The sequence below is a fragment of the Camelina sativa genome, chromosome 8 (genome assembly GCF_000633955.1).
Source record: "Camelina sativa cultivar DH55 chromosome 8, Cs, whole genome shotgun sequence".
Classification (NCBI taxonomy): Eukaryota; Viridiplantae; Streptophyta; class Magnoliopsida; order Brassicales; family Brassicaceae; genus Camelina; species Camelina sativa.
The window spans coordinates 21,412,151-21,436,207 of record NC_025692.1 but is presented as its reverse complement, the minus strand read 5'-3'; the positions used below and the strand labels follow the sequence as shown (position 1 = coordinate 21,436,207).

Genomic DNA, 24,057 nt, shown 5'->3' with positions numbered 1-24,057 from the left:
CAATGATATATTTTCAGAAATTAATATAATATTTCAATTTTTAAAAAAGAATACATTTTAGTGTAGATAAATACGAAATATTTGGGGGTATAATTTATTTTTGATTTTTGTTTAGTCGACATATAATATATCTGTTAGTAATTTTCAACAAAAAAAGAAAAATTGGAAACTAACACTTCTTCATGAGATAAGATATTTTTAAAAACTTAGTTGTCAATAATATATTTTCAGAAATTAATATAATATTTCAATTTTTTTGAAAAGAATACATTTTAGTGTAGATAAATACGAAATATTTGGGTGTATAAGTCGACATATATAGTATAGGGGGCGTCAAAGTAGTTTTGGTATTTGTTTCTTTGGGTCGACATAGAGTCGTCGGGTATAAGTTATTTCTTTTAAGTACCTAATTGCAATTAATCTAAGCCTCAGAAAAAATCTAAGAATTCTCAGCTGTCTTCTTCTTCTTCGGTCCCTGCCAAAAATCTAGAAGATTCTTAAATCTCGTTTCTGCGGCGTAGGTGAAGTCTTAGCGATAAGCTTTTTTGTATCTTCATTACATTACTTTACCCTTACCCCCATGGCTTCTTTCTGACGAAGAAGCGAAGAGAAGAGAAGGAACCAAGTTTCCTTGGAAAGGATTGAACTTTTGTTTCTTTCTCTTCACTTCATCTGCAACCAACCAACCAACAAAAATGATCAAGCTTTGCTACATGAATTCTCATGGCTACTCAATCCCTGGCCTTGGTCTTCCTCATGAGCTCTGTAACACCGAAATCATCAAGGTAAACTAAATTGAATCATTTGATTGGTTCGTGTAAATTTGATGGCTTTCTTCTAAATGATTCAATTTAATCTAGGTTCGTGTAAAAATTGTGTCTTTAGTCTACATCTTGGTGGATTTGGGGGTTTGAATGCTTCAGTTTAGTCTGGGTTCATGTAAAGTTAGCATCTTTGATTCACTTTGGGCGTCTGCATCTTATTTTGATTTCGGTGACACTTGTTTTGATTATGTTATTGTCAATGAATAAAGCAGAATAGCAGGTCTTATCTTGTGAACCCCGGAGCAAGACAAGAGATCATACCTGCAAGCTCCTTCAAGCTGAATCCGGACACCTTGGAACCATGGAAACCGGTTTCTTCTTCGTTTAGCCAGTTCGTGGAGATTGACTCAGCCATGATGAAACCTCTGCTCATGGATGTTCATGGTAAGCTCTATTGTTTCTGATTTATTTCAAGTTGGTGGTTAATGAACTTTCCTGTCATCAGTTTCACCAATTTATATGAACGTGCTTTATGGTTGATGCAGAGACGGCACCAGAATCTCTGGTTTTAAGCTTTGGAATCGCTGACAAGTTTGCAAGACAAGATAAGGTGATGGAGTTTCTTCTGTCTCGGTCAGAGGAGTTTAAAGAAAAGGGATTCGACATGTCTTTGCTTAACGAATTGATGGAGTTAGATGCTATGAAATCCAGTTCTCAGCTACGACCGTATGATACTTCCTCTGTTCTTTACTTGAATCAAGAGTTAGGGAAACCGGTTTTAGATCTTGTTAGGGATATGGTTGATAATCCAGAGTTCTCTGTGAGATCGAATGGTCACGTTCTGTTCTCTTCAAATAGCAATCCTGAGTTGAATGATCTACTTTCTATTGCTTCCGAGTTCAATTTGTCAAGGAATTCAACAAGATGGAGACAGCTCTCACCGCTCATCCCACACTTTCAGAGGTAAGATCTATCGCACAGACTCTACGTTCATTTGAGTGTGTTTCATTTCTTGGTGTTAAATGCTTTTATTATTTATTTTAAGCAGGTTTGAAAGTGACGTATTAGCACCGGTTAATCTGAAAGCAGTTACAGTGCTAGCACCTTTGAAGAGGTAATCTAATCTCATCTTTACTTGCTTGCTTCCATAACTACTTAACTTTTGTGTTGTTAGTGTTCTCTCATATTTGTATTCTTTTTTTTGGGTTCGAACAAGTCCTGAGAAAACCAGGCTCAAGTCACCAAGGAAACAAAACACGAAGCGAAAAGCTAAAGAGAGGGACCTATACAAAAGAAACCATCTCCACGCTTACGAGAGCCTTCTGTCTTTAATGATAGGCAATGATCATCAACACAAACATGCAACAGTAGTCTCTTTACAGAAATCATGCGGAGAGCTCTCAGAACTTCTGACTCAGTTTTCAATCAGTGTTGCTGGGACTGGAATCGCTGTGCTCTTCTCTGTCGCATGTAGCCTTGCTTCAAGGCGTGTACCCTTTTGCGCAAACAAGTTTTTCGACACTGGGCTTGGTTTCAGTTTGGTAATACTTGCATGGGCTGTGAATAGACTCAGGGAGGTGATTGTTCATGCCAACAGGAAAGCAAACAAGCCATGTTCAAGTTTGAAAGATGACGAAATCATAAACAGTGTGGAGAAAAGCATCAAGGAGGTTTACTTCAGAGCTGCGACGGTAATCGCTGTGTTTGCGCTTAGGTTTGCATGTTGAATACTCACGATGAGAGGTTAAAATCTTGATTTACTACTTCATGGGAAGCTTAAAAGGTCGTTTGTAAATGACGAAAACTTGTGTTAGTACCGAGCTGTAAATGTGAAGATGATATTGTGTTGTAGAACCTAAGATTAAGTAAGAGGTGACGAGTTTTGAAGAGAATAAATGTTATGCAAGAATGCGTTTGATATGTTGGAACTACAATTTTGACAACATAGCTTTAGCCATCTTTCCGGTGAATTTTCCGGTGATGTCCATCATCGGAATGACCGGTTTAAGGACTCTTTGGATTTCTTGTAATGAGCACTATAACATAGTGTAATTACTTGTCAAAATCGTTGTTATAATGAATGAGAAGTGGTTAGCTTGAGATGAGTGACCGTTACGTAAACCACACATGCCTTTGTGTTGTATCAAACTGAGCTCGAGTTTGGGTCTTGGTTAATGGGCCTTTAGGTCCAACAAGATATGTCGTTTTGCATAATGAAGTCGAGAGTTGAAATCTTATCAACTCCAAACGGAAGAGTTAGTCGTTCCGGAGATCTCGCTAACGTGTGATACTCGGGCGCGTCTTCAGCTCACCTCAACTCCCCGATATCTCAGTCCACGAGCCCAGATTTTGTGGAGAGCATCTCGTCGTTCTCTCCATATAAATACAGAGCTCTCTCGTTCATTGTTTCGGACACTTGCGAAGAAACAAAACTCAAAAACAGCAAAAGTCCAACTCTCTCTCACTCCTCTTTCTCTCTCTAAGAAACGTAAGTGTTATCAAGAGTGTATCGTTGAGCCAACGTTCGTTTGAGTCCGAAATCAAGTGCTGTGATTCGGGCTCGTCTCGGTTGTATCCTGGGATCCATGTACTCACTAATCCGCCACACTGCGGGAGCTACTTTGGGTTAAGGAAAGAGATCATATCTCGCCTCCGAGAATCTATTCTTTCTTTATCGTTTTACATAGGCATCATATTCGTTATCTAATATATTTGGATTTTCGCGGTCCTACAGTCTTAACCCAAAGTAAAGATTCGTTTTCTACATATAGTTTAAAACGGATCTTACGACGCGAACAGTTGATAAACGATTAATGCCGTAGTGTAATCGATTTGTGAATGTTTATGTGAAGGCCTTCGGGTTGTATTTCGCAAAACTTCACTACAAGATTCTCGAGATTCTAAAACAGTTTCCATGAAGACCATGCATGTGGTAGTTTCGTGAAACAGTTCTTCGAGCAATCAAAAATTGTTTTTTCTACAATAGCTTTATTGCAAACGTGTTATAACGTTCTATAAAGCTATCTACAGAAAATAATTAATTTTTAGCAAATTAAATTAATTGCTAACTCTTGATTAATAATTATATTTGTTCAAAAATATTGACATATCTTTTGTCTTTTATGAACAGATGACTAACGGTGTTGATAACAACAACAACGGAGGTGCTTTCGAGGAACCTCGTGAGTCGACAACCCAACCTGGGTACGGTCCACCACCTGCTCCTCTCCTTCCGACCGAGCTGAAACCGAGCATCCCGAGCTCTGCAGTGACGCCCAACAAGTTTGATGGCACAAACTTTGAATCGTGGCAACAAAAGATGCACTTCTTCTTGTGTACACTCAACCTGCAGAAGTTTCTCACCGAAGATGCTCCGGCACTGCCTGTTGATATCAACGACGTGCATGCGAATGCAAGCGTTGATGCATGGCATCACTCGGACTACTTGTGCAAAAATGCCATCCTTGTGCACATGGAGGAAAAGCTGTTCAAGGTGTTTAACAAAGCACTAACCTCCAAGGTTCTCTGGAATCTTCTAGAAACCAAGTACAAAGTCTACAATGTGGGCTCAGCGAAACACGCCACAAGGGAGGTTCTCAACTACCAGATGGTGGATTCCAGGCCCATAATGGACCAAGTACATGAGCTTCAAGTGCTTGCACAACAGTTAGCTGATGAAGGAATGAATATATGTGAGACATTCACAGTGAATTGCTTCATCGAGAAGCTACCTCTAAGTTGGAGCGACTTCAAGCACTATCTGGATCACAAGCAGAAGCCAATCACCTTGCTCAACCTAATCTCAAGGCTGCAAAACCAATCAACTGCACGTGACAACGATGTGTCCGTCATTAATGAGAATGCAAATATGGCTGAGTATAGGAGAAAAGGGAAAGCCAAGGTTGTCTATGGCAACAAAGGAGCTTCACCAAAAAAAGGTTGTACCAGGCAAGACGGCACCTCAGTCCTCCACGTTCTTCAAGAAGCAAGGCGGGGCTAAGAAGTTTGCTGGAAAGTGCAGCTACTGTGGCAAGAAAGGTCACAAAACCGCTGAATGTCGCAGCAAAGACAAGGGTAAAAATCAAGCCAATTTGACTGAAGAAGACTTGTGTGCGGTCGTCACGGAAACAAATGTGGTGATGAACAATGAGAACCCAAGGGAGTGGTGGTACGACACTGGAGCCACTACCCACATCTGCATTCACAGAGACATGTTCAGCACTTATCAGAAATCCAAGTCTGGTGAGAATCTGATGATGGGCAATGTGTCTCACTCCAAGATCGTTGGAACCGGAAAAGTGGTCTTGAAGATGACTTCCGGAATGGCCGTCACGCTCCACAACGTGAAGCATGTTCCAGACATGAGGAAGAATCTAGTCTCTGGGACCCTATTGAGCAAGCATGGCTTTGCTGCTAACCTTGCGTCCGATCAGATGACTCTGAGGAAGAATGGTGTCTTTATTGGCAAAGGTTTTGTTAAGGGAGGACTTGTTAAGCTGTGTGTTGCAACAATCCTTAAGAAAAATGATGTAGCTTCTACTTCTGTTTCAAACAATTCCATGAATAAAAATTCAGTTGCTTATTTGGTTGAGTCTTCTAATTTATGGCATGAACGATTAGGACATGTAAATTATAAATCTTTGGGNAAAAACTTACGGTGAAGATTTCTTGATGGTTCTTCTTGCAGAGAACGAACCAAGAACATATAATGAAGCCATGACTACACCCAACGCTCCTCTATGGAAGGAAGCCGTTAATAGTGAGATCAACTCCATTATGCAAAATCATACATGGGAGATAGTTGAACTACCTGAAGGGTTTAAACCACTAGGGTGTAAATGGATCTTCAGAACAAAATTAAAAACCGATGGCTCTATTGATAAGTACAAAGCTAGACTTGTGGTGCAAGGATTCCGACAAAAAGAAGGTCTGGATTTCTTTGACACCTATTCTCCTGTAACGAGAATAACATCAATCAGAATGCTAATCGGGATTGCAGCATTAAGAGACCTGGAAATCCATCAAATGGATGTAAAAACCGCCTTTCTAAATGGTGATTTAGAAGAGGAAATTTATATGAAACAACCCGAAGGGTTTGTTGCTCCAGGACAAGAAAATAAAGTCTGTAGACTGGTGAAGTCGTTGTATGGACTTAAACAAGCTCCAAAACAATGGCATGAAAAATTTGACAATGTAATGATGTCAAATGGTTTCAAGATAAATGAATGTGATAAGTGCATATACATTAAAACTACTCCTAGTGGGTATGTTTTGTTATGTTTGTACGTTGATGACATGCTCATCATTGGTAGCAATAAAAACATAATCCAACAAACCAAAAATATGCTTCATGGTCAATTTGACATGAAAGATATGGGTTTAGCGGATGTCATTCTAGGGATTAAAATCACTAGAACCGCTGACGGAATTATTCTGTCACAGGCACATTATGCTGAAAAGATACTTGAGCGGTTTAAAAACTACTCAAAAGGAAAAGCAAAAACTCCTGTAGATCATGAACTTCACTTGACCAAAAACACGGGTGAAGCGGTGTCACAGATAGAGTATGCTAGGGTGATCGGAAGTCTCATGTACTTATCAAATTGTACAAGACCCGATCTCGCGCACGCAGTCAACGTTCTAAGTCGTTACACCAGTAATCCAGGTCATAAACACTGGCAAGCCATAAGAAGAGTATTAAATTACATAAGATACACAAAAACTTATGGGCTGCACTATGGTAAAGAACCAGCAGTTTTAGAAGGGTACAGTGACGCCAATTGGATAGCTGATTCCAAAAACTCAAAATCCACAAGTGGATATGTCTTTACTTTAGGAGGTGCAGCAGTATCATGGAAATCTGCGAAACAGACTCTAACGGCTGGATCAACCATGGAGTCGGAGTTTATAGCTTTAGATAAAGCCGCAGAAGAAGCAGACTGGCTTCGTAATTTTTTGGAAGATATTCCGATGTGGGAAAAACCTGTGCCGGCATTATGTGTACACTGCGATAGCCAATCGGCTATTGCCCGAGCACACAATACTCACTACAATGGCAAGAACCGTCATATTAGAAGACGTCATAAGACCATTAGAAACTTGATCACTACTGGTGTAATTACAGTAGATTACATAAATACAGTTTTTAATCTTGCGGACCCCTTTACTAAAGGGCTAGCTAGAGATCAAGTTGTAAAATCATCAAGAGGAATGGGTCTAAAGCCTACAATCTAAGAGGATGTTTGATGGAAACCCCACCTAAATGACTGGAGATCCCAAGAATTAGGTTCAAAGGGAAAATTAAATCAAACAAAATCAATCTGGAGTACTGTATGACTAATAGTCACAGCCCAGTTCCTAAGATGAAAAACAGTACTTCCTGTGTCTTTAGAGGTTAAGCAATGCTTTTAATGATCAAGTCCATAAGCTTTGATATATCAGTGGAGCATTTCCTAAAGGAAAACTTCTTAAAACAAACGCTAATGGCGAATCACCTAGTGAGTGTGAAATCAGGCCGTTTCTAGGAGAATAAAATGTAAGGCTATATTCTCCAACTTCACTCATGAAATCCAGGCATGTTCATGGCCAAAACGAACACAATAGAGAACTTGGTTCTTCGAGAAAAAGAAGCTGGGTTATACCTGTTGTCTCGGTTTACATAAATATCCGGGTGGTTCAAGACATCATGTTCACCTCCTGGCCAGTAAATCCGACAGATATTAACAATGAGTAGTTCAAGGCTGAAAAATGCTACTATCTCAGACACAATTATTTTTCGCATACACTCTTGAAAGTCGAGTCAGCCTAGTCAGTCTAGTCTTTTAGTCTATTAAATTTAGTTAAGTCTTCATATGTCTAGAGTCAATTCTATTCATGTGGGGGATTGTTGGAACTACAATTTTGACAACATAGCTTTAGCCATCTTTCCGGTGAATTTTCCGGTGATGTCCATCATCGGAATGACCGGTTTAAGGACTCTTTGGATTCCTTGTAATGAGCACTATAACATAGTGTAGTTACTTGTCAAAATCGTTGTTATAATGAATGAGAAGTGGTTAGCTTGAGATGAGTGACCGTTACGCAAACCACACATGCCTTTGTGTCGTATCAAACTGAGCTCGAGTTTGGGTCTTGGTTAATGGGCCTTTAGGTCCAACAAGATATGTCGTTTTGCATAATGAAGTCGAGAGTTGAAATCTTATCAACTCCAAACGGAAGAGTTAGTCGTTCCGGAAATCTCACTAACGTGTGATACTCGGGCGCGTCTTCAGCTCACCTCAACTCCCCGATATCTCAGTCCACGAGCCCAGATTTTGTGGAGAGCATCTCGTCGTTCTCTCCATATAAATACAGAGCTCTCTCGTTCATTGTTTCATACACTTGCGAAGAAACAAAACTCAAAACAGCAAAAGTCCAACTCTCTCTCACTCCTCTTTCTCTCTCTAAGAAACGTAAGTGTTATCAAGAGTGTATCGTTGAGCCAACGTTCGTTTGAGTCCGAAATCAAGTGCTGTGATTCGGGCTCGTCTCGGTTGTATCCTGGAATCCATGTACTCACTAATCCGCCACACTGCGGGAGCTACTTTGGGTTAAGGAAAGAGATCATATCTCGCCTCCGAGAATCTATTCTTTCTTTATCATTTTACATAGGCATCATATTCGTTATCTAATATATTTGGATTTTCGCGGTCATACATGATATTCTGCCTTGACGGATTCAGATTCAACAATTAAAACTAATCAGGAGAGCTTTTGCACAGGCTCCAGTAGTAGTCATATTTTGAAAGGTTAAGGTGTTCAAGTAATTCACTAATCAGAAAATCAGAATTCTAATTCAAATAAATGACTAATAAAACACATTTTGTTTTAACTACTTAGCAGCAACTTTCTTATCCCCCACGCACCAAATCCTCCTTTTCTCGCCATACTACGTGAACCTCGTCTGTGCGAAACCGCTGTGTGAAGGTAGAGTCTTGGATCAACGTTTCAATACCGTTGACAAACGCGGGTAGACACCCGTGTAAGCAATCATGGCTCCATTGTGGATACAGTAGCTTACCGTCACGTTACTTGAATGGAATAGCACAAGTCTGATGGTGTGCACAGTGCACTCGTTATTTTTGAGCTTCTCCTCTGCGGTAGTTTCAATATAACTCAAGATTCCGCTGAAGGATACATCCCATACCTTTAACAGCAAACGATTATACGAAAATTCAATAATGTTTTCTCCTTTCTTGGCTAGCAAGTAAACAAATAATAAAAACCGATCGAGTTGTCAATATCGTTCTTTATAGAAATGAGATTACTTTACTCACTCATCTACCTGCTCGATAGTATTTGCAATATTATAACTAATCAATGGGTCCAAAACGTTGTCAATAGACTGCGACTAAATATTTGATTTCATGGATTTGACTTACAAAAAAAAAGTCATTCTTATTTTTTAATCACTCTAATAATATGACATCGAGACCAAGTGGGTTTTGTCTAAAAAAGTGGTTCTACTATGTTTACTTTTCTTATAGGTTAATAATTAAAATTCACCGCAAAATCAGAAACGAAAGACAAAAAAAACTAGCTAAGATTTTTAAATAGAAATTTTGTACTTTGAAAAAATGCATGAAAAGATTTAACCATAAAAAGAAAAACTCAATCGAATAAAATACTTACCAGCCTCTGCAAGTTGGGGAAGTATTCTACTTTACTTAGCTGGTGGACAAACATACCAAGTGACTCCTAAGAATACATTTGTGTTGTAACAAGTCATATCGAACAATTAAATTAAAGTTAAAAGAGATTTGAAGTTATAAACATAGACAAAAGTAAACCCACACACCTCCGATAGGTTCTCACACCCATCAAGTATCAACACTTGAAGCTTTAGAAAGATCCCAGTAAAAGTATATGATCTAGAGAGATTGAGGCATGCTAGTCTCTTAAATCCCTCGAGTATGCTAAGCTATTGTGAATCAGATATGCTCACGCCACATAGTCCTTTGCATGAGGAGTGGAGGTAAGATTAAAGTTCATGCGTGGAAGAGAGGTTTTTCCTGCATCCCCAAAGATTTTGTTGATGCACTCGGCATGGGCAACATCGGAACTGCTCTCTAACATGGACATTATTGAAATTATGATTTACTGCATTAAAAAAAAAAAATCATAGTGAAATAGATATACATACGGATATTAAGTCAAGGGAGAGAGGTCATGCCACTTTATTAGCATTCTTTGTTTCTCTAAGATCTTGCATTTCTTGATGTGTACCAGATGTGTACACGTATGGATGTTCCTCTCATATGTGTTTTAAAAAATATTTTTGCTTGAAGGAAGACAGACATATATCTAAAAGAAATTTAAATTATAGAAAAATGAGTACACAAAACTATTTATTGTTGTTAGATATAAATTATATTTATTGTTGTAATATAATATTTTTTATAATAAATAAATACACAAAACTTTAAAAGAATAATAAACTTAAAAAAATCAATATGTGATGTGTATTAGTATAGTTCTATATGCTTATTTTAATGATTTTAATGCATGTAGTAACATGAGAAACCTGGAAAAAAAAATAGAAAAATGAGTTTGTAGGAATGAATTTTTTTGGTTAATTCATGAAAATTGACATACGTATTACTTATGTAATTACGACATATAGAAGAATAATATTTTGGATATTTTTGGATTTCCAAAATTTTTGTGGATGTTATTTGATTTTTTTACTGATTATTTTTCTTGTTGAATTTAAAATACTCAAAAAAATATACATATTATCTCATATGATGCTCATATTATTTTTGTTATTAAATTTTTAACTCTAATCCATGAAGAAGTGAATTAAAATATGATTTTACAATGAAATAGATAGTTAAATGTGATTATCAAACTGAATGTCTAACAATGAAATTTATTTTAGTTTAAAAAATTGTCAAATTTTAATATGTATCATTTTAAAAAAATCATTTAAAAATATTAGTAATCTTTTATGTTTGATTTTATAAACTTCAACACATGCATTTTTGTAATGCATACGTCAAAACATAAAATAATTTGGAATAAATTATATTTTAATAAGAATGAATCTTCAGTTATTTGATGAGAATGTCTCTATTTATTTATATATGTTTTAATTTTATATTTCACTCATTTAAAATTAATCATGATATGAGGTAAAATTAGTACTTATGAGATAACATCATATCAAATATATCTTAAATAATGTTGATTCTGTTTTTTTGCTAAATATGTTTTGTTAATTTTTTTTTTTTCAATTTTAACTAAGATATAGATTTGATATGCTGTATTAATTGTGTTTAGTATAAAATATTTAGTTTTATGCATTAAGATGTAAAACTTAAAATATGGTTTGTTATGATGGTATAGATATTTAAATTATACTTCCTATGTCCCATTTTATAAAAGTTTTTGGGTTAAAGCACAAAGATTAATAAACAATAAATATTTTGTCATTTATAAAACTTCAACCATTAGAAAAATATACTGCATAATTCAAATAGTCATAAATTGTTAAACTAATAAAAAAAAATTATGCACAAAAATTTGAGAAAATCTTATAAAATAGAGCAAAATTTGAGAAGATCTTATAAAATCTCATTCATTAATTAATATTTTTGCTTGAAGAAAAGTGGGCACTGAGTGTAGCACTAGCAGCATACAGTTACAAATTATATGTAACATGCACGGATTATGGCGAGGCTGACAAGGAACTTCTCAAGTAGATAGACCTCACTGTTCAAAAGTTCAAAACAAAGCCTTCTCAAGTAGATAGGCAATTCTTGGGTTCTTCCGCCTCCCAGATCTCCGCAGGCTCTGGACCTCCATATTTACCTCACAACTGTAAGACTCCCTCTAAATCATCTTCATTAGGATTCTTATTGCTGGTGTGTGAACAATGTGGACTGCAATGGCTTCTCTTCTTCAAAGACTTGGCAGTGTAAGTGGGTGAATTCCCTTGAGGGATTATGTATTAACATTCAGCAATATATACAAAAATGTGTAGCGTAATTACAGGGATTACACTTGATATGCAAGGATCATATCAATCAGATCAATCAGAATTAATTACACAATAATTCTAATATCTATCACGCAGTTCCTTAGACATAGGGAAGAAGTGAAAAATTGGGCCCCTTTAGTCTGGTTCAAAGGAGCTATTCCTCGCAATTCTTTCAATATGTGGGTTGCTCAGCTTGATAGATTACCTACACGGATGAGGCTCCTTTCTTGGAGATTGCAGGTCTCTCACTTTGATACAATTCATCATCGTACTACTTAAAGAAGAAGAAACAAGCTGATGACGTGGAACAGAGCAAAGAGTGAAGGAAAGACTCAGAAAGAAAGAGAGGCTTTGCCGTTGCAGAATGAGTTTAAAAGAGCCTTGGAAGCTCATCTTCTGGAATATGCTGAATATTGTGAATGATCAGGCGATGAGCTTGTAGAGAGATCAATGTTGATCTCTGTAATCGTTGCTTAGGTCTATGTTGATCTGAGTCTATCGGTTCTTACCTTCTCTTCGTAAGTGTTAGCGTGTGTAATCAAGCTATAGATATCTCAATACTTAACATTGGTGCGGTGAAACTGAGATCGGAGCTTCAACGAGATGATGGACTCTGTGATCTCTGAAGATGATGGTTGTAAGGATGTACCTATGTTCACCGGAACAGGTCTGTCGGTGTGGATTCCAAAAGTGGAGAGGCTTTTCAGTCGTGGCCGTTACTCAGATGATGCGAAGCTTGATCTTGTCTTTTTGTATTTAGACGGAGTTGCATTGACATGGTTTATGCGAGAGATGAGTAAAGAGAAAATCATGGATTGGAATGTCTTTAAGCAGAGGTTGTTGGCACAATTTGATCCGGTGAAGAATTGTTCTTCACAGGTGCCTTCGGCAACTGATTTGATTTCAAATTGTGAATCAGAAGTGGAATCAACCTGTCCAGTTAAGATTTGTTCTTCATCAGAGGCAATTCTGGCTACAAAAGCGTTGGGTGGAGGTGAATATTTTGTCACCGATTCATCGATTGTGGAGATTCACTCAAGTTCACAGAAGGAATCTGATCATGTCTCACCTCCTATTGAAGATATTCAGGTCTCTATTTCTAACTTGGAACCTAGCCTTAGTTTGTGTAGTGAACCGTTGAATGTTTTTGAGGCATGGCCATTTGATACTGTGTGGAGAAATCGGGAACATCCACAACCTGGTTTTGAATGTGTCAAGAACAAGAAAAATGCACATAAGGTGTTTGATGGATTGTTCCCTATTAGCCACAGACTTCAGCAAAAGAAGAAGCTGAGTTTATCCCCTAAGTCATGGAAATTTAAGTTTAAAAACATGACTATGCTGAGAACTAGATCACAAAGGGATCATAACATTGATTTGGTGAAGAAGAAGAGAACATTTCGGAACCTGCGACTGAATAAGCAAGCTCACATGTCAAGGGTGACGTCTAGAATGAGGATGATGCATGATCCAGGAGGCGTGAAACAGCTTTTGCATGGTGATACAGAGCTCATTTTTTTTCCTGACAAGGAATCAAGGGGAAATTATCGAGATATTGCTGTTAAACCCAGACTACAAGTTAGTCTTGATGATATAGAGCTGCAGCAACTCGAAGACGTCAACATTGCACTCATCAGTCACATGTCCCAGTTACATTGTTCGTTGGGTTTTACTTTGGAGAAGAAGTTTGTGACTTGGTTTCATGTTGTGTGTGTGTTGAGCAATATCAGATTTATGCTTGTGAGGCTGCAGGAAAAGAGTTCTAACGCTTGGAAATTTCCATCCAACTATGGGTCAGAGGGACTACAATAACATCACAATCAGTCTGGACCTAGAGCGCTGGATGATGATACACTTTATATTGCTGAGGAATCAAGTGAAGTCTTTATCATGGTCTTGCACAAATATAAGAAACAGAAGTTTCTTAAAACCTGAAAATTCAAGTACAAGGATAAGGTCGCATCAAGAGATTTCAAATTTGGTTTTGAAGTCACAGGGAAGCTAACTGATTTAAGAAGAATACATCAGTTTAGGTGTGGTGCTGTGATGTTAAACTTGGAGAACAACTACATTTGGGTTTCAGATTTGTGGAGGAGTAAGTTGTGCAAAAATTGGTGGTTTAAATTGAAAGATATCTGCAGGAATATAGCTCTGGTTTCACAAGGAAGTAAGCAAAAGGAGGTTGCGGTAGAGTTTCAGTTATTGCATAACACACACCCTGCAGTTTCTCATATTTGCAGAAGTCACAAAGACAGCATGGTCTTTCCTTTTGGGGCTTTACGGTCTAATTGTGATAATGATGTTTTGTTGGCTCAAGGAGTGGGATTGTTTCAAGCTGTAAATGATAAAGGAGTGGCTGCGGTTATAGTACAGTCTCTTTCAAGACTTACTAAGTTGCAAAATGCTGTTAGAGAGTATCAGTTTCCTTATTTCAAGCTTGAGGGCAAGCTAGATCTCAGTGGGGGAAGTAATGGGGAGGCTGCCACAGGTTTGGAGAATGAGATGTTGTTGTTTCATTATAGTTTTCCAGTGTGTTTTTGGACAAGACGGAGACTCGACTATTGTGCAGGACAAGCAATAGATGTTATGGTGTCTAACTTCCAAGTAAAGCATAGGTGGAGAAATAAGGAACTGCAGCTACTGATTTTACTGTTTAAGGTTCAACATGGTTTGTTGATTCAACAACATTCTGATCCTTCATCTCTTTTATTCCATGAATGGAATCCTGGTCCCATTGAGGAGCTGTTAAAGAGCTTTTTGATAGATATGAGACTAGATATTCACAATTCTGCAGCTAGCTTAACTCTGAATGTTATATTGGATAGTCTTTTGAGAGGACGAAACGAATTTCAGATTCATCACAAGCTGGGAATTGGAAACACGGTTGTTCTTGGGATGGATATGAGGCAGAAAGTACAAGTATGGGCTCATCTATAGCTGGAAGGCCAGAACGTTCATTGATTCATCTCCAAGGTACCCTATTACACGTTTTAGTACAACAACAACAGAAAAGGAGAAAGTTACTAAAAACTTGGATGTTCAAGTATAAACAAGAAGCTTGAGTTCAAGCTTGTTTTCAAAGGGGGAAGTATTATACGATTCATCATCGTACTACTTAAAGAAGAAGAAACAAGCTGATGACGTGGAACAGAGCAAAGAGTGAAGGAAAGACTTAGAAAGAAAGAGAGGTTTTGCCGTTGCAGAATGAGTTTAAAAGAGCCTTGGAAGCTCATCTTCTGGAATATGCTGAATATTGTGAATGATCAGGCGATGAGCTTGTAACCAAGCGATGTGCTTGTAGAGAGATCAATGTTGATCTCTGTAATCGTTGCTTAGGTCTATGTTGATCTGAGTCTATCAGTTCTTACCTTCTCTTCGTAAGTGTTAGCGTGTGTAATCAAGCTATAGATATCTCAATACTTAACACACTTATGCTGCTTATGCTCAGTGGAGGCTGAAACTAGAGACCACTTGCTTTTGACTTGTGACTTTTCTTCTTCTTTGTAGAATAAGGTCTTTGTCAGGCTACGGCAAACGCCAGTTGTGTTCCACAATTGGGACAACCTCTTATCTTGGATTAGGGGGTCCTCTCGTACTGCGCCATCTACTCTACAGAAACTTGTGTCGACAGGAAGGCATTTACCAAACTTGGAAGCAAAGGAATAAATGTGTTTCACAACTCTCAGCTGACTCCTCCGGAAACTATATTCAAGATCATCGATCGCCAGATCCTTAACTCAATTCACGCAAGAAGGCATCGAAGAAAATTTAAGGACCTTATGATCCTTTGGATGCGTTGAAGGTATCTATTTAAAAATTATTCTTTTCACTTGAAATTTAATTAATCAAAATTCTTTTATTTTGGAATTTAATCAATCAAAATTAGTTGTTGTGAAAGTAAACATCTGTTAATATGTATAATACTTTGTAGTTAGTATAAAATTATTTAAATTTTCTTATTCACCAATTTGAAATTAGTTAGTTTTGTCTATGAGTATGATTAAGCGGGTTAGTGTTGGTTTTTAACTTCTTTCATATAAAATTAAGTTTTAAAATATTTTGTTTGTGTTTTTAGACCAACCCGCAAAAATATATAAGTGTACTAATATTAACCTAATTCTCATCACATACTTATTATTAGTCCAGGTTTGGACCCCTGGATAATAAAAAAATAGTTATTAAAAAAATAGTTAGTTTTAAATATCTGAGTATGATGGAGCGGGTTAGTGTTGATTTTTAACTCCTTTCATATAAAATTAAGTTTTAAAATATTTTGTTTGTGTTTTTAAACCAACCCGCAAAAATATATAAGTGTACTAATATTAACCTAAATCTCATCACATTCTTATGATTATTTTTAGTTTAGGTTTGGACCCGTGGATAAATAAAATTTTCCATAAATTATTGTTGCTTTTTTTAGTATTGTTATTGATATTTACACAGATAATATTATTGATATTACTCATATGACTAAATTTGATGTATTCACTATTTAAATTGTGCAACAGGATATATATATATATATTTGACATCATAAAACTCTATAAATGACACATCTTTTTTAGTCAAAAAACATATATCATTTTGTGGAGGTTAAAACAATATATATATATATAGTATAATAAAATCATACATTATTAGTTTATTTTTATATTTTTTTCTACCCATTTTTGACATCAATTGCTCTATTCATTTTAACATAGAAAACATTAAACAATTTATGTATAATGGAAAACATGTATAATGGAAAACCAATTATGGAAAATCAAAATTGAATAAGGTAAGATATTATAGTTTCTTTTTTCATTAAAACATTTTAAAACTTGTAATTAAAAAGGAAAATAGAAATTGATGTTGTTCAGATATTTAGGGAAATATATATTTCCATACTCGATTTTTTTAATTTAATTTTTAATTTTTTCTTTTGTATTAAATGTTTTAATTACAATGGCATATGATGTAAATATTGTCCAACTTTAAGCCTTCTTCTGAAAAATGCTGTGAAAATAATAATATAGATGATAAATTAAGGGTGTGAGCATAACAATAGTGGAACACTTGTATATGTGGTTCCAGAATGATTTATTTATTTGGTACAACTACGTGCAACTAATACAACTAAATTTATTAGCAAAGCAACCAAAAATACAAACAAAAATTATTGTATAGTATTCATTTCTATATTAGTAACTATAAAAAAAAACCATAATTTTCGTATTGAAATCTAGATTATTAAAAGTTATATGAGTATCTATCCTATTGGCATATTTTTACTTCAACTACCTTATACATTTATGATTACTTTGTAAATAATCACCACATTATTATGGGAAACAAACAAATAACATATTTTTAAAAACATATTGATATGTAAGTATAGTAATTGTACTTTAATTACCGAATATCATAAGTACAATTGCAAAAAATTATTAAAAATTTGAGTACAACTATTTCTACTTTTAAACTACCAAAGTACAATTGTGTTAATGTCAATACAACTAAAAGCTTGAGTACAACTACTTGAAAAAAAATTCAATATATAATTTTTTTTTTCAAGCATGTTTTTCTTTTACGGCTCCATGTGTTAAGTAAAGTACTATATTATTTATTTTATTTACACATGACACATGTTTCATTTTAGTACCAATATCACTTTTAACACAAGAGTTTTAGTTGCCCCAAAATGTTCTTAGTTGTATGTAAGAGTTCTAGTTGTATCGAAATAGTCTGAGTTGTACATACAAAATCCAGTTGTACCTATGAAATCCATTTGTATCTAAAAAAAATCATCTCATAAAGAAAGATACTACTATCGTATGGAATAGAATTCAGTTTCCAATTTAAAAATCAAATTTCATTGATGATTTACATCAAGCACTATGCTTTTTGTCAACACCTTCTCATGATCATACCCTCATACTCTCCCTAGTGCATTGAATATGTAACATAGAGTTTTTGGTTCTCGTGATTGTGAAATTTTTGGTATTTTCCTTGGCTTTTGCAGTACCAAATCTCTTTTCCCAAAACTTAAATTCAAAAACCCTAAATTCACAATCAATTCTTTTAATTTTGTTATTTAATGTTGACATGAGAAATATGACGAAAATTGATTAAGAAAGTGAAAAAAAATGGAGAAGATTTTGGAGAAGTAGCACAGAGAGAAAATGAGAGAAAAAGAGAGAGAGGGAGATGAAGTTTTTTGAGTTTTAAATCTTGTAAAAAAAATTAGACTAAAGTAGGTTGTAGATCCATTAGGCAATTGGATATGGGTGGGGATCCAAAACAATAGTGGTTGGATCAGTAAATATTGAAAAATTTTAAGGGTTACAAAATAATTTTATAATTTTTTGATTAAAAGAAAGCAAAAAATAAAATAAATATTATAAGAAGGAGATTTGAGAAATGTTTTTTTGGTCAAAGGGCATACGAGAATTAAATAGAGTTTTGAGCCAAAAACATTGTTATTTGATCTACCCGAAATCTCAAAGCAGTAAAAAAAAAAAAGCATCTCATAATTGATGGATTCCTAGAGAAGAATGTGCTTTTTGAGTAATTTAACTCATCACTTTTGATACAACACCAGCTCCAACTGTTCTACCTCCTTCCCTTAAGGCAAATCTTTGACCTGTTTCACAAGATTAAAAATTATGTGAAGAAAAATCGGAAAGAACTTGTTATAAGTACCAAAAGAGAGCGTCTGTAAGATTGTTTTTACCTGTTTCCAGTGGGACAGGCATGATTAGCTCGAAAACAGCTGTGACGTTGTCACCAGGCATAACCATCTTCACGTTTTCGGGTAACTCTACTTTGCCAGTGATATCTGCAGTCCTCAAGTAAAACTGAGGCCTGTAGTTCGAGAAAAAAGCAGTGTGACGTCCTCCTTCGTCCTTTGTGAGCACGTAAATCTCTGCTTCAAACTTCTTATACGTCTTGCATGAACCAGGCTTAGCAATCACCTAATACATAACCGTAGAGAAGTAAACTTTAGTAAAGTTGGTTTTTGGTCTTATTATTCAATCATCCAGTAGTCATAAGGATGCCTAAGCTTACCATTCCACGCTGAATGTCTTCTCTCTTCAGCCCACGCAACAGAAGTCCTACATTATCACCAGCCTAGCAAAATAGAAGTCATGGGTTTAATCAGTCTCTTACATGACCAGAACTTGTCTTTGTAATCTCACGATATTAGCTTTACCTGTCCATTATCCAAAATCTTCTTGAACATCTCAACCCCAGTTACAGTCGATTTCATTGGAGGTCCCTGAAAATCAAATCCGCAGATTATGGTTTAGAAAATGCTTAATAATAATAGCCCCCAGTAATCACCACTTTGGCAGTACAAACACAATATTTATGCACACTTACATCTTTTAAACCCAATATCTCAACTTCTTCTCCCACTTTAATGATTCCCTGTTCAATACGACCGGTTGCCACAGTTCCACGTCCCTTTAAGAAAAAGGAAAAGTATTATAACTGATTCTCCAAATGATACAATAATTGACTTAACAAAAATAACAAGAAAGATGTAGAGTAGTATACTTGAATTGAGAAAACATCTTCGATTGGCATCAAGAAAGCTTTGTCAAGCACACGAACAGGGTCAGGTATGTATTCATCAACAGCATCCATTAGCTTTAATATAGCTTTCCTTCCAATTTCATCGTTGGTGCCCTGCAGTGCAGACAGAGCAGATCCCCGGATGATGGGAATATCATCCCCAGGAAACTTGTAGAAGCTGAGAAGTTCTGGATGGAGACAAGAGTTGATGTCAGAAAGCTTGTACATAATTCATTTGCTGAAAGAAAGAAAATTTGTGACATTAAAAAATGTACAAACCACGTAGTTCCATCTCGACAAGCTCCAATAGCTCAGGGTCATCCACCACATCAACTTTGTTCAAGAAGCACACAAGTGATGGAACGCCAACCTGTGGTGCATCAGATAATTCAAATTGCAGCAAATAACCTAACTTAACAAAGTAGCTTCAAGTGTTCATATTGTCATGATGCGAACCTGGCGTGCAAGTAGAATATGTTCCTTTGTCTGTGGCATGGGTCCATCTGGACCTGAAACCACAAGAATTCCACCATCCATTTGTGCAGCTCCAGTAATCATATTCTGAAAGTTAGTTACTCAAGCAGTGAGGCTCAACGGTTTATCAAAATATTTCTAAGGAATACTGATGCATGTTACTCCACTTAACAGTTCATATATACTAGAGTATGATGCATTTCTAGAGAATAATCCTTCTAGTAATGATAATAGTTCAAAACCGTGATCACTGATCACTAGATTAGAGTCAGACTTATGAAAATGTGTAACAAGTAATGTCTGCAGCGCTAAGATGTAATATACCAAGGAGCATAGTATACTACTATAACATATCAAATAAAAAGAATGTTGGCATCTTACCTTAACATAATCGGCGTGCCCAGGGCAATCAACATGAGCATAGTGACGCTTTGCAGTCTCATACTCCACATGAGCCTACAACAGAACAAATGTAACATCAAATAAAAAAGACTAGAAAAAAATATTGACTTGGAAACCTACTAAGTACTTATGATACGAAGAAGATAACACAAACCGTGGCAATAGTAATTCCTCTCTTTTTCTCTTCAGGAGCTTTATCGATTTCATCAAAGGCAATAGCTTTAGCTTTGCCCTCCTCAGCAAGAACCTAAACATATGTAGGATCACAAAAAAATATCAACTTTAAAAAACAGTTTCTTTAACAACAATTTTGGAAGTATCATGTAACCAAAAATACAAAAAAAAAAAAAANCAAAAAAAAAAAAAAAAAGGAAGCACCTTTGTGATAGCAGCAGTGAGAGTGGTCTTCCCATGATCAACATGCCCAATTGTTCCAACATTTACATGAGGTTTACTGATACAAAAGAGCAACAACATAAGATTAAGACAATCATAGAATCGACAACGACAAAGATCAGGAATCACTCACATTCACCAAACCAATTTTTCAACTTTCCGATCTGAAGAGTGATAAAAAAAGGAAAGAAAAAAACTAACTTTCGAGTAAAAGTGGCCATGGATCTCCAGAAGGAGGTACCGAAGCTAGAGGAAGAGAGATCATCTCCACCGATTGAATGAGAGATCGAGTAAGAGGAAGAAATGGAAGCACCGCAACGAGAGTAGATCTGGGAAGAGAAAGGAACAAGGCGCTTCGAGCTAGGGTTTCGAAGAACAACGGACGCCATTTTGACTTGCACAAAAGGTAGAGATAGAGAGAGAGAGAGAGAGATGGCGAAATGAGATTTGGGGTTTTAGTCGCCTGAGCCGAGTCAGTAAGGGTTTCTGTTGAAACCTCGACCCTCATTTTTTAACCCGACCCGACCCGGAATAAGCCCATTTTACTATTTTCGTTTACTGTTATTGGGCCTTAGTTCAGTAAAGCCCACCTTATTCATCAAATTGCTTCATAAGTGTTTTGAGAGCATATACAGTATAATTGGGATCCAAAGTAAAAATTTAGCAGACTATAGATCAATATTTTAACTTTTGTTTATAAAATATACATATTTTGTCAATGACATGAATCATGCATATATGAATGCGTGTGGTGACACAATGGCGGCACTATTACGAACACTTATATTATAAGTTATGGTTCTTTTTATATACAATATGCTCATCTAATTTTTTAGAAGATTAATTATCGAGTTAAATTTTTTAAAAAACTAGTGTAACATCAAGATCTGATTAGCTCAATCAATTTTAAATTAATGCTTTAACTGTTTGGTAATACTGGCTAATACCGAAGACAACTACATTTTGAAGAAAATATGTATTGAAATTATGATTCTGAAAATTGTTTATATCAAAAAGTGTAGAACTCCCTAAGAGAGATTCTACTTTTTATTAAGTTATATAGAGTGTACAAGTTGTCTACAACTATATAGATGAAGGAGGTCCAAAATATGATTAACTTGCGTTGTCTTGATAGACATTTATGTCGGGAGAGAAGTTATATATCTTTGTCAAAACCATCTCAAATGTCACAGATATATTAATGTGTGTTACACAATTTCTTTGTAATTTAATTGATGTCTCTCTTATGCTTTCGGAAGCAACGGTTCCCACTGATCCACGTCGTTGCATGATAGTGGTTCCTATAATCACATGCGTTGCCGTGGACCGTCTTCCTTTATTTCTTGATATATATATAGTCTATATCAATCCTATTATTTTCTTGACAATATTTATTTATTTATTTATTTGTAATATTCAGCCAAGAGTAACACAAGATGCCATTAACGATGATGATGCCTTTTTACATGAAAGTTTTGAAGATCACGATTCTTCACCACTATATCATCAACAAAGCATGAAAGCTTTTACGTTTCCAGGATAAAGTTTTACTCTGCAACTCAAGTTCTGAAACCAAAAGTTTTATCATTTGACTAACAATATATGAATTCACTTAAAACTCATGTAAATTAGATTAGTAAATTTATGAACATATAACCCGTGATTTTATATATATGAAATGTAATTAATGAAATCGTATCAAATTTCGGTGCTTATACTCACAAATCTGTTTCATGGATACATAATAACTTTTTATAAAGATTTATGTCAATTTCTTGTAATTTTTTTTTTACGGAAAATGTTTTAGCAATGTTAGTATTGAAAAACTTACTTGACCAAAATGAATTTGTATATACTGAATACAACAACTTCAACGATTTTAGTTTAACATTCCGTGACTCAACTAAAATATTAAGAGCACTAAATATTGATGTGACCAACTGACCAACAAAAAATATTAGGAAATCGGGATAAACATTTTATGATTTTTGGGCTTTTTTGTTTGATGTTTTAAATACATGAAAACTTAACCTTCGAAAACAAGAAACAAAATATATATGATCACTACAAATTGTAAAAAAAAAAAAAAAACAAGACTATAAATAGTAAGTTTTTTGACAAAAAAACACCATAAATAGCAAGTTGAGAATAAAGGATTGATGTATCGTGATTTGATTTGATATGTGTATGAGATTTTTTTCTCTAACTATACATGTTTATGATTTATGAACATACATAGTACAGATTTTGAGTGTTAACCCGTCACAGTGTATATAGAAGTTCGAGATTATTATAACTTACAAGTACTATCAATGGACTAATTAAACTAAAGACACTTTCAATCTATTTTTCAAAATCTATTTGACTATATACGGTATTTATATGTTTACGTACGTTTGCAACATAGAGAATACTACACAGTTGCTGATAAATATTCCAAAAAAAAATAAAGGGAACTTTTGTTTTCCGGACCACATGGGAATGTGTTACCAACTATCTCCTTACTTTGACATGTAAGATATGTTAGAATCTTCTTAAGGCTTTGAGGCTCAGAAGACGAGAGCATATTTTCCATTTATCGTACCTTTTGACGGCAAAGAATATAACTTTTTCAACTTTAATTGGTTTATCACATATCATTATCTCGCTAATGTCTCATATTTTTCTTAATTAATTTAGTTATAACTAGAGTTTAGTGACTATAAAGCCGAATTTTGGAGGATTATATCCAGTATATCATCGTACGTTAAACTATATGTATATCAGTTATATTCCCTATATAATAAAACGGAATTACACAACCTTTTTTTGTAGACTATATAATAGATATATTTATGATTTTTTGGTTATAAACTTGTGAGATAGGTGTATTATAATATACTAGTTAGTCTAATTTTTGGTAAGTATGGATAGTATGGATTTAATTAATTATAGTAATATATAAATCAATTATAGGTAGCATTTAAAAGATAAAGAAATCTCTCAACCTAATTAAAACAAAAATATGGGATTCTTCTTTTACATTTATTTTATTTTATATTTAAATTATTTTAATTTTTTATCTAATATATTTAGTTAATAAAATTTATGATTTTTCTACATATGATGTAATTTAAATTTTTTTTAAACAGACATATATTGCTCAACTGATGAATTAAAAAATATACAAAATTTCCTACATCACCTAAGAAAACTAGGCAAAGATTCAAAATCATATTAATAAAAAAGAGACCAAAATGATTTTGAATACGAATGAGCAGAAACCTTGATTTATCAGGCACTGAAATTAAAAATTTTATGCAGTTTATTATGGTTCTTTATTTTAAAGAATTTCAACTTTTAATAACTTTAAAAATTCAAACGTGTAACTTTTTTAAATTTAAGGATTATTAATATTTCAATTATTAAAACATTTATCTTTTTTATAAAATGTTTAAGATA

The 24,057-nt window shown here is 35.0% G+C and overlaps 3 protein-coding genes across 4 annotated transcripts; 2 read left to right on the top strand and 1 right to left on the bottom strand.

Moving 5' to 3' along the window:
* Positions 400 to 2,684, top strand: LOC104707792. Of its 2 annotated transcripts, none has more exons than XM_010424217.2 (5): positions 400 to 785; positions 1,037 to 1,208; positions 1,310 to 1,727; positions 1,813 to 1,878; positions 1,981 to 2,491. In XM_010424217.2, the coding sequence occupies exons 1-5, from the start codon at positions 696 to 698 to the stop codon at positions 2,489 to 2,491; spliced, it is 1,257 nt and encodes a 418-aa protein (XP_010422519.1). In that variant the 5' UTR covers positions 400 to 695. The 2 variants fall into 2 exon arrangements, with proteins under 2 accessions (XP_010422519.1, XP_010422518.1); XM_010424216.2 differs by having other exon boundaries at positions 428 to 785; positions 1,034 to 1,208; positions 1,981 to 2,684.
* LOC104707791 lies at positions 12,054 to 15,652 on the top strand. The gene is made up of 2 exons (XM_010424215.2): positions 12,054 to 15,161; positions 15,292 to 15,652. The coding sequence occupies exon 1, from the start codon at positions 12,388 to 12,390 to the stop codon at positions 13,594 to 13,596; it is 1,209 nt and encodes a 402-aa protein (XP_010422517.1). The 5' UTR covers positions 12,054 to 12,387; the 3' UTR covers positions 13,597 to 15,161; positions 15,292 to 15,652.
* On the bottom strand, positions 18,151 to 21,080 carry LOC104707790 (elongation factor Tu, mitochondrial). The gene is made up of 12 exons (XM_010424214.2): positions 20,818 to 21,080; positions 20,599 to 20,674; positions 20,375 to 20,467; positions 20,200 to 20,274; positions 19,801 to 19,905; positions 19,624 to 19,714; positions 19,327 to 19,532; positions 19,150 to 19,233; positions 18,980 to 19,045; positions 18,835 to 18,897; positions 18,500 to 18,740; positions 18,151 to 18,409 (listed from the first exon to the last, which is right to left on the bottom strand). Exons 1-12 carry the CDS (start codon positions 21,003 to 21,005, stop codon positions 18,339 to 18,341), a joined length of 1,359 nt encoding a protein of 452 aa, XP_010422516.1. The 5' UTR covers positions 21,006 to 21,080; the 3' UTR covers positions 18,151 to 18,338.